General features: G+C 43.1%; 1 protein-coding gene across 1 annotated transcript in view; it reads right to left on the reverse strand.

Moving 5' to 3' along the window:
- The window catches only part of FARP2 (FERM, ARH/RhoGEF and pleckstrin domain protein 2), a 241,790-nt gene that overhangs the window by 150,785 nt on the left and 72,318 nt on the right, over positions 1 to 18,687 (reverse strand). The window contains exons 3-4 of the mRNA XM_073625766.1: positions 17,861 to 17,965; positions 9,398 to 9,440 (exon numbers count right to left, since the gene is read on the reverse strand). Coding sequence (XP_073481867.1) covers positions 9,398 to 9,440; positions 17,861 to 17,965 — 148 coding nt within the window. The remainder of the gene's footprint in view (positions 1 to 9,397; positions 9,441 to 17,860; positions 17,966 to 18,687) is intronic.

The following is an 18,687-nucleotide window of genomic DNA, read 5'->3' on the forward strand; positions in this document are numbered from 1 at the left end:
GCATCATTATTTGGAAATGTCTTAAACTGCAATAAAAAAATGGGTTTGAGTTAAAGTGGAATTCCAGGCTAGATCTAACCAAGTTTAAAACAGCTCCCACCTCCTCCTATTCCAACTATCCTGTAAAAGGAAGATGCATATACTTGCCTATTCTTAGGTCACTCCAGTCCAGTCACATGATCAGCTCCTAGCGGCTGGCTTCAGGGGAAACAAGGGACAGCCAACAATGAATTCCCCCTTGTAAAGGGCCATACACATGGGCCGAATATCAGCCAGTTCAATAAAAAACCATCTGACGTTCGGGCCGTGTGTACAGCAGCTGGTCTGGCTTCTGTCAAAGGTACATGACCGAAAAAGGTCTGCCTATCAGCAGCCAATGGCTGAGAGCACTGAATAGTGTGATTCGGCAGGGGTGGGGGGAGTCCCCTTGTCAGAACACAATAGCTCAGCGGGGGAGATCGCTGTACTAACATCAGAATGTTAGTACACAATCTTCTCCCGAGCGCTTCAGTTTTTTTTTTTCGTTCAGCCCACTGGGTTGGCTGGTGCGTTACACAGGCTAAAGCCTACCAGTGATGTGTTCTAATATTCCTGGTGAGTATCACCACCAGCCACCACCTTGAAGTGTGATCCTATGTGTCAACACCACCACCAAAGGCTGAAATGCTCGCTTACCAAATTATATGGACCTCTCATTCCAAAAGGTAACAAGCACTTGTGGCTCCATACCCAGCCAGGGCCTTTATAGCTTCAGAGGGTCTTCCAAACTGACACATTAAATCAGATGGCTAAAATACAATGGCATGTATAATAGTGGATTCTGTATCACCAGACAATCCTCAGGCCACAGCATCGATCTCATCTCAAGAATTAAAAATTTAGAAAAACTGTCTCTGGCAAGCAGTTAGGGATAGAAATAAGCTCCCCTTTGATTTTTTTTCAGCTATGTGAGTATAATTAAGAATGCTCCTAGTTATGGAGGAGTAGGGCACAAGGGGTAGTGACACCACTATATAACGTATTTACTTTAAATAACTTCAAGAGGCTTAGTTCATAATGGCGAAGGTAACTGAAAAGGGTCGGATCAAAACAGCTCGTCTCTGCATTAAAGAACCACCTTTTCCATGAAAAATAATAAATGCACATATTGTTGCAGAAAAAACAAATCATGTGCATTTATTATTTTTTCTTGCAGGAGCCTGGAAAGCATTGCACCCATGATCAAGGGTACAAGGTCAGGCTTCTGCAGACAAGCCCTGCAGCTTTCTACTCGTACCATCATACAGGTCATCTGTTTGAAAGCTGCAGGGCTTGTGAATGACCTACGAGAGCTATCACCAGTGCCATCACAGTTCATTGACACGGCAAATACGGGTGGAAATTTAACATGTTCCAAAAGTTGAATTTATCCTTTAAAACAGGGCTCTCCAAACTTTTTACTTCGAGGGCCACACTGTATATTTTACAGTCATTCGAGGGCCGAAAAAAAAAAGTTATTTATAAATGAATCCTCAGCCATGGATTAGAGTAGAAATTCAAATAAGGCTGCCATCAGCGGAGCTGGATGGTGCACCTGTATCCTCCGCCCACACCTAAATGACAGAGCCTCATGCACCAGGGCTAAACGTTAAGTGTGCATGAGGCCTTACATCTGTGTTCCTGTCAAAGCCTCCCTGCCCATTTGTGTCCCCAGCAGAATATCCTCACACAATTGTATCCTCAGACTCTCCGTACACGCTTGTGTCCCCATTAACACCCACCTTGCACAATTCTGTTCCCATCATAGCCACCCCCCACACATTTATGTCCCCATCAGAACTCCTGCCACACACTTGTGTCCCCTCAGTGCCACCTCCCCCACACCAATTAAAACCGTTCCTGCCCATGTCCCAATCAGCGCCCCCACATGTGTGTCCCCATCAGAGCACCCTCAGAGCCCCCCTCCACACTTGTGTCCCCCATCAGAGCCCCCCTACATTTGAGTCCTCCTTCAGAGCCCCACACACACACACACAGACACACAGTTTTGTCCTGCCCCCTCTCTACTTGTGTCCCCAGCACATTCCTTTCCCCATCACTGCTATTTCCTCCATAGATCAGCATGTTCATTACCTCCTTGCTGCTTCTCTGAAGGGCTGGCATTAGAGCAGACCTACTGCACTTCCCAGGTCCCGCCCCACTTTGACCCAGACACGCATTTACAGCAAAATATTACACTGAATCTAACTGTGGGGGAGGAGCTGGGAGGTGCAGCAGGTCTGCATTGAAATAACATAGGCTTTGTTGGCTTTCTTGAGTCGCGTGACACACCCCTTCAATGCCTGTCAGAAGGCAGAGCAAGCCCAGCAGTGAGTCTGATGACTGCAGCTGCGGGCCGGACGAAACGTCCCAGCTGGCCAGATGTGACCTGCGGGCCATACTTTGGAGACCCCCACTTTAAAGTATATGTGAAGCCTTACCTTGTAAAACACATTCAGTTTAAAAAAGAAATGCATACAAAGCAAAACATGCGCACACACACACACACACACACACACACACCCTATATACATCATATCTAAATAAATGATCATGTGACTTCAGTTATCAGCTTTGTAGGGGGCTTAGAGAGCTGGGTGCTTAGACTGCAGGGAGGCATGTCAGCAGGGGGCATAGAAACAGCATTACACTGGTCTTTCCAGTAAAGAGCTGTGCAGGGGTGTGTGTCAGCACAAGTGTGACCACTGGAGTACAAGCAGGCTGTGCTTCCAGGTAGAATGCAAAGAAGAAAAACGGACCACACTGGGATGGATGTGCTTTCATGCCTAGTGTGGTCAGTATGAAATGTGAAAGCAAGGGGGACAAGCAGGAACACAAAGTATTTCCCATAAAGGAAGCAATGCAAAAAGAACAGCATAACATTTCATACAAAAACATGGGAACACAGACACATCAGAAAAATGAAATGTAGTGGTAACATGCTCGTTAAGTGAAATCTGAAAGGAACCTACCAGTTGGTCAACTCTATGACATCTACCCAAATAAGTGTAGGTTTTGTGTGCTCTTAACATACATACTGCTACATACCAGCCTATTGGAAAGGTACAAAATGTGCAGTAATCCATGGGAACCTTCAGAATTCCTTTACTGATCTAAATGCTTATTATAAACAATATTAAAAAATATATATTGGTTGCCAAGGTTTACTGTACACTGCATATCATACCTGCCTTTATCACTGCCCTATTAAAGTGGTTCTAAAGGCAGGAGGTTTTTTATCTTAATGCATTCTATGCATTAGAATGTTTTTTTTATCCTAAGTGCAGAACCCCCCCCCCCCCCCTTATACTTACCTGAGCCCCCATCTCCATCCAGTGATGTTGAACGAGTCTTGGCTGTCCAGGACTCTTCCCTCCTGATTGGCTGACAAACAGCAGCGAGCACCATTGGCTCCTGCTGCTGTCAAAGTCAGGGAGCCAATGGGGAGAGAGGGATCTGGGCTGCTCTGAGCAGGTAAGTTTGAGATTTTTTTGTTAAATAACAAAAGAAGAAGAAGAAGAAGGAGGAGACCTTAATATCACATTAAGCTAACCCAACTTTTCATAAAAGAACAAAATCAGAGCCAATGAATATAGCAAGCTATTGTGACCCTTTATGCAGAACAAAATATACAGGATGAGATCTAACGTTGACCACAGGCTCTTTTTAAAGTACAGTGCCTGTTATTCCAAAATTGATTAGATTCATTATTTTCCTCACAATTCTACAAACAATACCCCATAATGACAACAAGAAAGAAGTTTGTTTGAAATCTTTGCAAATTTATTTAAAAAAAAAAAAATAAATAAAATTATATATACACACACACACATATATATATATATATATATATATATATATATATATATATATATATATATATATATATATATATATATATATATATATATATATATATATATATATATATATATTTATATTTATATTATATGTACACAAGTATTCAGTCTTCGCTCAATACTTTTTGATGCACCTTTGGCACCAATTACAGCCTCATGCTCTTTTTGGAGTATGATGTTACAAGCTTGGCCCACCTATTTTTGGGCAGTTCCTTCCATTCTTCTTTGCAGGACCTCTCAAGCTCCATCAGGTTGAATGGGGAGCGTCGGTGCACAGCCATTTTCAGTACTCTTCAGAAATGTTCAATCGGGTGCAAGGCTGGGCCACTCAAGGACATTCACAGAGTTGTTCCACTGCTTTGTTATCTTGGCTGTGTGCTTAGGGTCGTTGTCCTGTTGGAAGACAAACCTTCATCCCAGCCTGAGGTCTAGAGAGCTCTGGAGCAGGTTTTCATAAAGGATGTCTCTGTAGATTGCTGCATTCATGTTTCCCTCGATCCGGACACTGAAAAATATTCCCACAGCATGATGCTGCCACTACCATGCCTCACAGTAGGGATGGTATTGGCCAGGTAAAGAGCGGTGCCTGGTTTCCTCCAGACAGGACAATTGCCATTCAGGCAAAAGTGTTCAATCTTTGATTCATCAGACCAGAGAATTTTGTTTCTCATGGTCTGAGAGTCCTTCATGTACCTTTTGGAAAACTCCAGGTGGGCTGTCATGTGCCTTTTACTGAGGAGTGGCTTCTGTCTGGCCACTCCACCATATGGGCCTGATTCGTTGAGTGCTTCAGAAATGGTTGTTCTTCTTGAAGGTTCTCCTCTCTCCACAGAGAAACGCTAGAGCTCTGTCAGAGGGACCATCGGGTTCTTGGTCACCTCCCTGACCAAGGCCCTTCTCCCCGATCGCTCAGTTTCGCTGGGCGACCCGCTTTGGGAAGAGTTCTGGTGGTTCCAAACTTCTTCCATTCACAGATGGAGGCCACTGTGCTCACTGGGACCTTTAATGCTGCAGAAATGTTTCTGTACCCTTCCCCAGATCTGTGCCTCAATACAATCCTGTCTCGGAGGTCTACAGACAATTCCTTGAACTTCATGGCTTGATTTAGGCCAGGTTTACACTGGTGTGACAAGACAGCCGTCCTACTTTGGATCAGACTTTGCCCTGCGACTTGAAGCCGACATACATCCGACTTTCAATGAACAGGGATCCGACTTGGATCCCCGCCAATACCAGGCACTGTGCTTGGTATGAGTCTTGAGGGGGAACTCCACGCCAAATTTTAAATAAAAAATCGTCATGGGTTCCCCCTCCAGAAGCATACCAGGCCCTTGGGTCTGGTATGGATTTTAAGGGGAACCCCCTACGCTGAAAAAACGGCGTGGGGGTCCCCCCAAAATCCATACCAGACCCTTATCCGAGCACGCAGCCCGGCCGGTCAGGAAAGGGGGTGGGGACGAGCGATCGCCCCTCCCCCCCTCCTGAACCGTACCAGGCCGCATGCCCTCAACATGGGGGGGTGGGTGCCCCCCCACCCCAAAGCACCTTGTCCCCATGTTGATGAGGACAAGGGCCTCTTCCCGACAATCCTGGCCATTTGTTGTCGGGGTCTGCGGGCGGGGGGCTTATCGGAATCCGGGAGCCCCCTTAAATAAGGGGGCCCCCCACCCTATATGAATGAGTATGGGGTACATCGTACCCTACCCATTCACCTAGGAAAAAGTTTCAATTAAAAAAACACACTAGACAGGTTTTTAAAGTAATTAGGCAGCTCCGGGGGTCTTCTTCTGACTTCGGGGGTCTCTTCTGACTTCTCTGCGCTCTCCAGTTCTTCTCCTGCTCTCTGGTATCTTCTGCCGGGCTCCTCCGCTATCTTCTGCTCTTTTTGTCCGCTCTTTTGCTAGCGGTGGCCCGGTCTTCTCCGTCTTCTTCCCTCTTCTCTTCTTCCGATGTTGACATGATGCTCTCCCCCGCTGTAATACCGTGTGCGCAACGACTTATATAGGCATGGGGCGTGGTCACCGGGTGATGTCACGGGAGAGCGCGTCGTGTCAACATCAGAAGAAGAGAAGAGGGAAGAAAACGACGGAGAAGACCGGGCCACCACTAGCAAAAGAGCGGGCAAAAGAGCCCGGGAGAAGAACTGGAGAGAGCGGAGAAGAGGCCGGAGAGCGCGGAGAAGTCGGAAGAGACCCCCGAAGTCATACTCATTCAACTATGGTGGGGGGCCGGGATCTGGGGGGCCCCTTATAAAATGGGGGCTCCCGGATTCCGATTAGCCCCCCGCCCAAAGACCACGACAACCAAAGGCCAGGGTTGTCGGAAAGTGGCCCTTGTCCTCATCAACATGGGGACAAGGTGCTTTGGGGTGGGGGGCCGCAGGGCACCCCCCTGCCCCAAAGCACCCACCCCCCATGTTGCGGGCATGCGGCCTGGTACGGTTCAGGAGGGGGGGCAGCTCGCTCGTCCTCACCCCCTTTCCTGACCGGTCGGGCTGCATGCTCAGATAAGGGTCTGGTATAGATTTTGGGGGGACCCCCACGCCGTTTTTCTCGGCAAAGGGGGTTCCCCTTAAAATCCATATCAGACCGAAGGGCCTGGTATGCTCTTGGAGGGGGAACCCATGCCGGTTTTTTATTTAAAATTTAGCGGGGAGTTCCCCCTCAAGATCATCAGAGCACAAGTTGCATGCCAAAGTCGGATCATGCAAGACAGCGATCCGACTTTGATCTTACTTCAATGATAGTCATTGGGCTGACGAAGGATCAAAGTCGGACCAAAGTAGTACAGGGAGCATTTTCAAAGTCGGACCAGTAAAGACGGCTCCCATAGGGAAACATTGATTTTTACACGTCATGCGACATGAGTTCTCAATGTCGGAGCGTTTGTCACACCAGTGTAAACCCGGCCTTATGCCACAGATCTGATATGCACTATTAACGGTGGGACCTTATATAGACAGGTGTATGCCTTTCCAAATCACGTTCAATCAACTGAATTTACCACAGGTGGACTCCAATCAAGTTGTAGAAAAATCTCAAGGATTATCAGTAGAAACAGGATGCACCTGAGCTTAATTTTGAGTGTCATGGCAAAGGCTGTGAATACTTATGTACATGTTATTTTTTCTTTTTTATATTTAACCACTTGACCACTGGGCACTTAATCCCCCTTCCTGACCAGACCGATTTTCAGCTTTCAGTGCTCTCACATTTTGAATGACAATTACTCAGTCATGCAACACTGTACCTATGAAATTTGTGTCCTTTTTTCACAAATAGAGCTTTCTTTTGGTGGTATTTAATCACCACTGGGTTTTTTATTTTTTGCGCTATAAAAGAAAAGAAGACCGAAAATTCTGTAAAAATATGCATTTTTCTTTGTTTCTGTTATAAAATTTAGCAACTTAGTAATTTTTCTTCATAAATTTTGGCCAAAATTTATACTGCTACATATCTTTGGTAAAAATAACCCAAATCGTTGGATATTATTTAGTCTTTGTGAAAGTAATGGTGCCAATCTCTGAAAATTGATCACACCTGGTGCACTGACGGCCTATCTCATTTTTGAGACCCTAACAGGCCAGGATTGTACAAATACCCCCAAATGACCCCTGTTTGGAAAGTAGACATTCCAAGGTATTTAATAAGAGGCATGGTGAGTTTTTTGAAGTTGTAATTTTTTCCCACAATTCTTTGCGACAATCAAGATTTTTTTTTCTTTTTTTCACAAAATTATAATATTAGCAGGTTATTTCACACACACAGCATATCCATAGCAAAATTACACCCCAAAACACATTCTACTACTCCTCCCTAGTATGGCGATACCATATGTGTGAGACTTTTACACAGCATGGCCACATACAGAGGCCCAACATGCAAGGAGCGCCATCAGGTGTTCTTGGAGCATAAATTACACATATAATTTCTTGACTACCTTTTACACTTTTGAAGGCCCTGGAGCACCAGGACAATGGAAACACCCCAAAAATGACCACATTTTGGAAAGAAAACAACCTAACGCATAATCTATGAGGCATAATGAGTCTTTTGAACATGTAATTTTTTTCTACAAGTTTTTGGAAAATGTGTAAAGAAAATGAAAACGGATTTTTTTTTTTTTTTTTTTTACACAAAGTTGTCCATTTATACAATATTGCCAACACATAGCATACACAAAAATTACACCCCAAAATAGATTCTCCTACTCCTCCTGAGTACGGCGATACCACATGTGGGAGACTTTTCCACAGCCTGGCCACATACAGAGGCCCAACATGCAGGGAGCACCATCAGGTGTTCTAGGGGCACACATTTCAAATCTATTTTGACTACCTATTACACTTTTAAGGCACTGTAGTGGCATGGATATGGCATGGATGAGAACTGATGTGGGATGGATGAGCCATGGATGGGGATGACTGAATATGGATGGGATGACTGAGCATGAATGAGTACGGCCGAGCACGTGAGTACGGCCGAGTACGCAAGTACGGCCGAGTACGCAAGTACGGCCGAGTACGCAAGTACGGCCGAGCACCACTGGGTGTGGCTGAGTATGGCTAAGAATGGATGGATGAGTATTGCTGAGCATGGATGGATGGATGAGTATTGCTGAGGATGGATGGATGAGCATGGATGGATGGCTGGATGAGGCTGTAATGGGTACATATCAGCGCTGTGGGCACTACAGATCCAGCCCACAGCGCTGCTGCAACCGATCTCTCCCCTCTCCGCTCACACTGTACTGATTGGTACAGAGAGGGGAGAGAGGAACCAGACATGACGGCGGATTGTTTACAAATGATCGCGCCGTCATTTGACAGAGCGATCACGTGGTAAATGCCCGCTATCAGCAGCCATTTACCGTAATTCATGATCCTCTGGACCAGGCGGTCACAGAAATTCCCGGGTACGCACCCCAGGGGGTGTGCAGGAGTGGGATTCTGGGAGGACGTCAATGTACGCCCTCCCAGAGTTATCGAGCCGCGCTGTAGACGTCATTCGGCTACTGTGCGGTCGTTAACTGTTTAATAAATTTGCAAAAATTTCAAACAAACTTCTTTCACGTTGTCATTATGGGGTATTGTTTGTAGAATTCTGAGGAAAATAATGAATTGAATCCATTTTGGACTAAGGCTGTAACATAACAAAACGTGGAAAAAGTGAAGCGCTGTGAATACTTTCCGGATGCACTGCAACTATTAATAAATTTATATTTATATATATATATATATATATATATATATATATATATATATATATATATATATATATATATATATATATATATATATATATATATATATATATTTTACGCACACTTACAACAAGGTTTTAAATCAACTATTTGCAAAACAGTCACACTGCAATTTGTTTATATTAGGAGTTGGAATGTAAAATTTTGTAACACAATCCTTCCCGATCAATCACGTACAGCTATATTGGTATTACAAATGTTTATTAAAGTTGTGACAAATCAACCCACCCATCAAACAAAATAATAAGTCAACTTACTGCGCAGCTGCTTGCATACAAATTTTAGAGGCTCCAACCACACCTAAAATAGAAACACATAGGAGAGTTTGCTTTTTATGGACATTGACAGTGCTATATTGTAATAATTAAAAACAGAATATCATGGGTGGATCTTCTTATGCAGAGTCTCTCACTCGCTACTACTAATTATGTGAAACATACCAAACTTCAGCACAAAAATTACACAATTCATGAAGACAATTAGAAAAAAAAAAATAATAGTAAAAAGGGGTTTTAAAGCCCTACTCTGGAAAAAAAAAAAGACCCCCATGAGCTAGTATGCATCGCATACTAGCTCACTATGAAACACTTACCTTACAACAATGCTGTGCAGTGCAGCCCGCACTCCGCTCCCATTGCTGACATCTTTCACCATAGTTCCGGGTTCGCGGGCTCCAGCGCTGTGATTGGCCGGAGCCGCAATTACGTCACTCCCGTGCATACATGCGGGTGCCGTCAGTCAGGGCACAGGTACTGAAGGAACTGCAAGAGATGGCCGTTTCTTCGGTGCGCATGCGCCAAAGACGGCAGCAGTGCATATAGTGACTATCTCCTAAACTGTGCACGTTGGCAGCAGTGCATATAGTGACTAGGAGATATTTACAGTACCTATAATAAGGCTTACATGTAGGTACAAGTGGTTTAACAAAGTTTACAACCACTTTAAAGATGATTAAAAAAAAAAAAAAAAAAAAAAAGAAGGAGGAAACTAGCTAAAACGTTCTATTTACTTATCTAAGGCCATGATCATGTGACATCACAGGCATTCTTTTCTTTTTTCTGTTTACTCCATGGAAGGTATTGGGTATGGAATGGTAAAACAAGTTGGAACAAAAATCCCTATAACTATTCTACCACAAGAACTGGGGCAATGACATCTTGGTCCAGAAGACCCAAGAAGACTTGATGGAGATCTGCTAATCTGTGAGGTGGCACAGTACGCTGGGTGGTGAAAACTGAGAAAGGAAATTTAGGTTTGCAACCCTGGGAGATTACCTCCTGCACTCAAGCTTTAGAGATGTAATTTGTCCAAGCGCAAAGGTTAACATCTCCCTACCTTGGAAAGTGCCTTCACGTTGAAGAGACCTTGTTTGAAGGTGTGGAAGACTGAGTGCCGTACCTTGCAGGTGGACTGGGAACCGGGCTGAAAGGCGTTTACCCACACATACAACGTATGTTGCCAAATGCTATAGTCTAGCATTTAGGAAATTTTGTCAAATGTGCATGGGCGGGTAAATAAATACACAGATGCAGAGAAGTAAAAAAAGGTTCATAAATACAGGGGCTTAAAGCCATTCACTTCAATGCAGCATTGCTCTACCTGTGGGAATTTGAGATCTCCACATAAAAATTGCCAGCCAGCTACAAATGCTAGTGTAGCAAAATATCATATACGTTCCCTCAGTATTTAAACAGAAGCTAGGTACTCGCAACAGTGAGTTGCAGAGATGGGAACAGGAAAATTGCCTCAGCCCCAGATGGAGAACGCCATAGGGAATCCCCAGATGTACTGGGGAGGAGTAGGAGTAGGAGGAGGAGAATCCCCAGATGTACTCAATGGAGGAGTATTGTGCAAACTCCAGGTCTGCTGCAGAGAGAACACAATAAACTGGGAACCTGAGCTGCTTGGACAACTTGAGAGCTTTCCAGGATTTGAAGTAGCTGTAGATGAGAAATTCAGCGCTGTCTAAAGCTGGATACACACTATACAATTTTCTTTAGATTTACCAAAACCATATAATGAGGTCAAACCTAAACAGTTTTAATTTGTATGCAATTTAGGCAGGCCTTTGCACTACATGGTTGAAGGTAAATCTAAAGGATTTTTACCAGTGCCAAATTCTCTTGTAGGCAGCAGTATAACTTGACAGTCCTCAACGGACGAGCAAGAAAACAGAGAACCTTACTAACAGCTGAAAGAAAGCAAAAATGGTAGCTAGATCTATTCACATCTGGGCAGAACAATATGTCAACTTTAGGCCTCATGCACACTGGACGTTTTTGATGTTTTTACAGCAGCTGTTTTTGGCTGTAGACATTTTTTTTTTACAGTCATTAAACTCTCCATCATGTTATCCTATGTGTCCATGCACACATAGGCTGTTATCAGCAGTTTTGGGCAGTGGCGTTTTTTGAGCAGTAAAAAAACCCAAAACTAGTGGGTTCTGAGAGACCTTTTTCAGCTGTAAAAATGCTCTAAAGCTGATAAAGGTTGCTATTGACAGTGCTGGTCTGGCATCTCTTGGAATTTACAGGCTGGTTCTCCTGTCCTAAGGATGGGAGAAATCAGTCTGTTTTTTCAGTAACTGAGAGTCCTGGGGGAATCCTTCCTGCAACTCGCTAAAATGAGGATGTAGGGGAAGGAGCAGATCGGGCGGCCCTGGCCCCCCCCAACATTATGCTGTGCCCCACCATATGCCCCCCAATTAAAAAAAACATTTTTTTTTTTTTTTTACAAAAAGGCAATGTCTAAGAAGGAGAGCGTCCCCAGTCAGCTCCTGCGGGTGATTCCTCCCCCCTCCCTCTGCTCGCTGACACTGCATAATGCGAGCGCTCACACAACCACGGCCGCCTGATCTGCTCCTTCCCCTACATCCTCATTTTAGCGAGTTGCAGGAAGGATTCCCCCAGGACTCTCAGTAACTGAAAAAACAGACCGATTTCTCCCATCCTTAGGACAGGAGAACCAGCCTGTAAATTCCAAGAGATGCCAGACCAGCGCTGTCAATAGCAGGGGCAGGACAGCAAGAGAAGGCTGGGGAACCCCACAGTGGCAGAACACCCTTTGCAACCCTGATAGTTCTCCCACTGCTTTGGATTCTTATATTTTCTTGGTATGCTGGTGACATATCTCTTGTTTTCTGCCACCCTGGTGGGGCCTCAATACAGTAGGAAGGGAGCTCAATGCAGAATATGTAAAAGGGCTGTTGTGGGATCGTAGTAAAGGGCCCCAGGAGATTTTATATTATATATATATATATATATATATATATATATATATATATATATATATATATATATACACACATACACACACACATACATATATACACACACACACATGCATGCATTTTATAGTTGCCCCCCTACTTTTGTCCCTGTCCCCCCATGTGCCCCCCTAAATATGAAAGCTGGAGACGCCACTGTATATATGCTAAAATATAAGTCTTCAGTTGCAGTTGCTGGCTAGATACAATTTCTTCCACAGGAATAGAAATCCAAACATACTGACAAATGGCAAATATTGACATAATTTCATTCCTACCATATGCTACATTTATAACTGGTTGTAGATTAACACCACAGACCATACTGGAAAAGTATGTGCTGCCCAGAATGGAAAAAAAATGGCAGTCAGCTGAATTATAACTTTTTCAAAAGGGAATTTCCACATCAGATAAACCAAATTCTCAGATACTAAATTATATATTTTATCCACCCAACATTTAACCAATTAAACATGCCACATGAACTGTGTTACTCTGGCTTTTGGAACATTGTGCTTAGAACTGTAGCGCCAACAAAAATCTTAGCCACTGTGTGGAGCAAACTGATCCGCATGAGTACGGTATATGTTACTGCCAAAAAGACAAAATGTTTCCTAATAATTGTACATGTACTAGGGTTTTAAGATACACTCCAGCAAAAAGAATGTAGAGGTGGCTGAGATAAGCCAATGCAAATTAACCAGGTGTTGAAAAATGTATATATAGAGGTAATCCTTAGGCTGATGCACACTAAGTCCGTTGCATTTAGCTTGCGTTAACTGCACTTGACTGAGTTGCCATGCATTGACATCCAATTGCTTAATGCACTGTATTGATGCCCAGGTTTAATTTTCACAGCAGGCACCAAAATACACCATTTTCTTTCCATAGAGTATATGTAAACGCTTACCTTGTAAAACAACCCATTCAGTTTAAAAAAATAAAAATAAAAAAAAGGCAAAACATAACATTTGTGTATATATATACACACACACACACACACACACATATACATATATATATATATTTTTATTAATATATATATTACACATACATACATATACACACACACACACATACATACACAGTCGGGTCCATAAATATTGGGACATCAACACAATTTTAATCTTTTTGGCTCTATACACCACCACAATGGTTTTGAAATAAAACAAACAAGATATGCTTTAACTGCAGACTTTCAGCTTTAATTTGAGGGTATTTACATCCAAATCAGGTGAACAGTGTAGGAATTACAACAGTTTGTATATGTGCCTCCCACTTTTTAAGGGACCAAAAGTAACGGGACAGATTAACAATCATCCATCAAACTTTCACTTTTTAATACTTGGTTGCAAATCCTTTGCAGTCAATTACAGCCTGAAGTCTGGAACGCATAGACATCACCAGATGCTGGGTTTCATCCCTGCCAGGCCTCTACTGCAACTGTCTTCAGTTCCTGCTTGTTCTTGGGGCATTTTTCCTTCTGTTTTGTCTTCATCAAGTGAAATGCATGCTCAATCGGATTCAGGTCAGGTGATTGACTTGGCCATTGCATAACATTCCACTTCTTTCCCTTAAACTCTTTGGTTGCTTTTGCAGTATGCTTCGGGTCATTGTCCATCTGTACTGTGGAGCGCCGTCCAATGAGTTCTGAAGCATTTTGCTGAATATGAGCAGATAATATTGCCCAAAACACTTCAGAATTCATCCTGCTGCTTTTGTCAGCAGTCACATCATCAATAAATACAAGAGAACCAGTTCCATTGGCAGCCATACATGCCCACGCCATGACACTACCACCACCATGCTTCACTGATGAGGTGGTATGCTTTGGATCATGAGCAGTTCCTTTCCTTCTCCGTACTCTTCTCATCACTCTGGTACAAGTTGATCTTGATCTCATCTGTCCATACGATGTTGTACCAGAACTGTGAAGGCTTTTTTAGATGTTGTTTGGCAAACTCTAATCTGGCCTTCCTGTTTTTGAGGCTCACCAATGGTTTACATCTTGTGGTGAACCCTCTGTATTCACTCTGGTGAAGTCTTCTCTTGATTGTTGACTTTGACACACATACATCTACCTCCTGGAGAGTGTTCTTGATCTGGCCAACTGTTGTGAAGGGTGTTTTCTTCACCAGGGAAAGAATTCTTCAGTCATCCACCACAGTTGTTTTCCGTGGTCTTCCGGGTCTTTTGGTGTTGCTGAGCTCACCGTGTGTTCTTTCTTTTTAAGGATGTTCCAAACAGTTGATTTGGCCATACCTAATGTTTTTGCTATCTCTCCGATTTGTTTGGGTTTGTTTTGTTTTTTCAGCCTAATGATGGCTTGCTTCACTGATAGTGACAGCTCTTTGGATCTCATATTGAGAGTTGACAGAAACAGATTCCAAATGCAAATAGCACACCTGAAATGAACTCTGGACCTTTTATCTGCTCCTTGTAAATGGGATAATGAGGGAATAACACACACCTGGCCATGGAACAGCTGAGCAGCCAATTGTCCCATTACTTTTGGTCCCTTGAAAAGTGGGAGGCACATATACAAACTGTTGTAATTCCTACACCGTTCACCTGATTTGGATGTAAATACCCTCAAATTAAAGCTGAAAGTCTGCAGTTAAAGCACATCTTGTTTGTTTCATTTCAAATCCACTGTGGTGGTGTATAGAGCCAAAAAGATTAGAATTGTGTCGATGTCCAAATATTTATGGACCGGACTGTAATATATTACATATATATATATATATATATATATATATATATATATATATATATATATATATATATATATATATATATATATATATTATAAATATAAAGCCCCCCCCCCCCTTTTTTTTTAAATGATCACATGCTGTCTGTACTCAGCTGCATAAGGAAGCTTGGAGATCTGGAGGAGGAGAAACAGCAGAACACTAATCTTCCCACTGAATGGCTCTGCAGGGGGGGCGCATGTCAGCAGAAGTCTGATTATTGGAGGGACGCAGGCTGAGTTATCAGCATAGCCAGAAAACCGACCACGCTGTGCTCTCATTCCTAGTGTGGTTTTAATAGGAAAGCAGAGGGACTGGTAGGAATTCACACAAGCTAAGCAATACAAAGAGAACAGGATAATTTTTCCTACAAGTACTGTACATGGTACAGCAGGCACATATCAAGAATATATGTGTTGGGTTTATGTATTCTTTAACATGCATAGCAGCACGCTGTGATGTGTTGCAACCTGTTACAGCATGCTGTGCTGTGTTTTACTGCAGCACGTTACATTTTCACAAAAAGCACATGAGTGCGATGCATTGGTTTGAACAAAGCCTTTTGGAAATATTGTATATTGGCTTGTTAGTGTTGTTGGGTCCACATTGAACAATGCATATCAATTCACGTGGTGTAAATGAGCCCTCGTGATAAAGACCATTGAAAACGTCATCACATTGATAAGTCTACTCTAAATGTTCTTCCTTTTGTAAACCTACCTAAAAAAAAAAAACTTACCCTCAGCCTACAAAGCAGATACTGCCTACTACAGGCTTGATTACCACTTTCAGCTGGTGTTAGGCAGCTTAATATAATTACATATTTTGGGTGATTACAGTAACTAAATTGAAGCAGGATTTCAAAACTTCGAAAGAAACACAGAATTAAGCCGCATTTTAATATATTTGCCTGGAGTGTTTTATTTTTTCCCACTTTCTGTTGACACACAAGTTCATGTTGTTTCAATTATTTTTACCATTAAGATCCCAAAAGCACCATTTGGCCTCTATGCCATAAGTAAAAAGATTTACGGTATTTTAGCCTGTGATATAAACAGTAATATTCATGAGACTGTATAAAAGAAACATCTTTGTGTGCTGCATCAAAGTTAAAGTGTTTGTAAACATCAGAAATTAAATTTGAAGAAAGTATATCCTTCGATAGTGTGCACTTGTTTCAATTAACTACTTCAATACAGGGCACTTACACCCCCTTCCTGCCCAGGCCATTTTTCAGCGCTGTCACACTTTGAATGACAATTGCGCAGTCATGCTACACTGTAACCATGTGAAATTTTTATCATTATCATTTCTACATACAAATAGAGCTTTCTTTTGGCGGTATTTAATCACATCGACTGAAAATTTTGAAAAAAATAAGTTTTTCTTAGTTTCTGTCAGTAAATTTTGTAAATAAGTATTTTTTCTCCTGCACTGATGGGCACTGATGAGGCGGCACTGGCGGGCAAAGATAGGCGGCACTGGTGAGCACAGATAAGTGGCACCAATAGGCATTGATGGGTGGCATTCATGGGCATTAGTGATAGCCAGCACTGACTGGCATCACTAATGGGTACTGACTGCTTACACTTGTGGGCACGGTTTGCTGGCACTGGTGGGCACTTACTGCTGGCACTGGTGGGCGCCTTATTGTAATCATGGCACCGATTATCAGTGCCCTGTTCACAATGCCTAGATGTCCTCTGTGAGGAGATGCCGCTGATCGTCTCTCCTCTCCTCACACTCTCAGTGTGAGGAGAGGAGAGCCGATTACCGGCATCTCCGTGTTTACATGTAACCGGCTGTGATTGGACACAGCCGATCACATGGTTAAAGAGCCACAGCCCCGGCTCTTTAGAGAGATCGGGGTCGCGCCGTGTCCTAGGAACACGGCGCAGCTGTTCTGGGCGCGTCATGGCGTCCACTCATAACGAGAGCCGCACTGCCCTGCCGTCATTTGACGGTGGGGCGGGCGGCAAGTGGTTAAGAGCACTAAGCGTCATTTGTCTGCTGCTTCATTCCTCTGCTATCAGCATGAATCACTTCTGACAAGTTTTCAAAACACCAAGAGAAAAATTGTGACGGGGAGGATCTCCAGTATACAGCAGGTGATTGACAGCCTCAGCTTTGTTTCTGTGAGGTGTGAAAGGGGGTGTGTCCCTTTCCTCCAATCAGCTCTCAGAGTTCTCCTCGCTGAGTTATGCAGAGAGTGTAACTACAGGCCCCGTCCCCTTTTTTGAATTCTTACACAAGCTTGAAAGGGGTTGTAAACCCTCAGGGGTTTTTTACCTCAATGCATTCTATGCATTGAGGTGAAAAACCTCTTGTAGTCCACCAGCCCCTCAGAGCCCCCCTTTTACATACCTGAGCCTGATCGTTCCTGCGCCAGAGATGAGCACATCCGCTCCAGCCGGTGTCTCGGGTCCTGATTGGATAGATTGATAGCAGCGCAACCATTGGCTCCGGCTACTGTCAATCAAATCCAATGATTTGGAAAGACCGGGTTCAGGTAAGTAAAAGGGGGGCTCTGGGGGGGCTGCTGCAGCACAGGAGGTTTTTCACCTAAATGCATAGAATGCATTGAGGGTTTACAACCCCTTTAAGCAACAATCCACAAACAAATTATGCAAAGAAGAAAATAAAAGTAAATCTGATATAAATAGAGTTGAGAATGTAAAGTGAAACATAGTAGCGTTACATACCCACTGTGACTGTGCTGTCTGGAACTCAATGCCAAAATAGTCTGTCTCCACCACATTCAGATGCATGAATACTTGGCACAACAAGGCTTGGCCCGTGGTCTTTGGCTGCACAAGACAAACAGAGATTTGTAAAAACACAGATCGGACCAGAAATGCCTAGAAAATACACTATAAATTATTTCTACATAATTCATTTTTATATTGTAAGCAGCTGTACATTTCCTAAATTTCAAAATGTCTCTCTCCCTGCATCCATAGCAACAATGCGCTCTGTAAATATAACCTCCCAATCCCTAGATAGCAGCTGGGAATTCTGTTTAAGAATCAATTTTATTATTATTATTATACAGGATTTATATAGCGCCAACAGTTTGCACAGTGCTTTACAACATGGGGGCAGACAGTACAGTTACAAAAAATTAAATACAGGAGTGATCAGAGGGCCCTGCGCGTTAGAGCTTACAATCTAGAAATATCTTCAGAAATCTGGATACACTGACATTATTCATCTCCTCCTGCTCAGAGTTATTTTTATTTTTTTTGGGATGGCATCCCAATTTCTTATGCTATGACAGTGAACTGTTAAGACAACAGAATGGAATGGAACCAACTGGCAAATGACAGATGTCATTGCATCTGGGTGGACAGAACACAAAGGCAAAACCAACTTAGCTCTCATAAATAACAAAGCCATAGATATTGATTTAAAGTGGTAGTAAACGTTTATTTAACTTGTACCTACAGGTAAGGCTTACCTGTAGGTATAGTGAATATCTCCTAAACTTGAACGGTTTATGAGATATTCACACTGCATGAAGCCGGTGATG

Source organism: Aquarana catesbeiana, linkage group LG04, assembly GCF_042186555.1.
Source record: "Aquarana catesbeiana isolate 2022-GZ linkage group LG04, ASM4218655v1, whole genome shotgun sequence".
In the NCBI taxonomy this organism is placed as follows: Eukaryota; Metazoa; Chordata; class Amphibia; order Anura; family Ranidae; genus Aquarana; species Aquarana catesbeiana.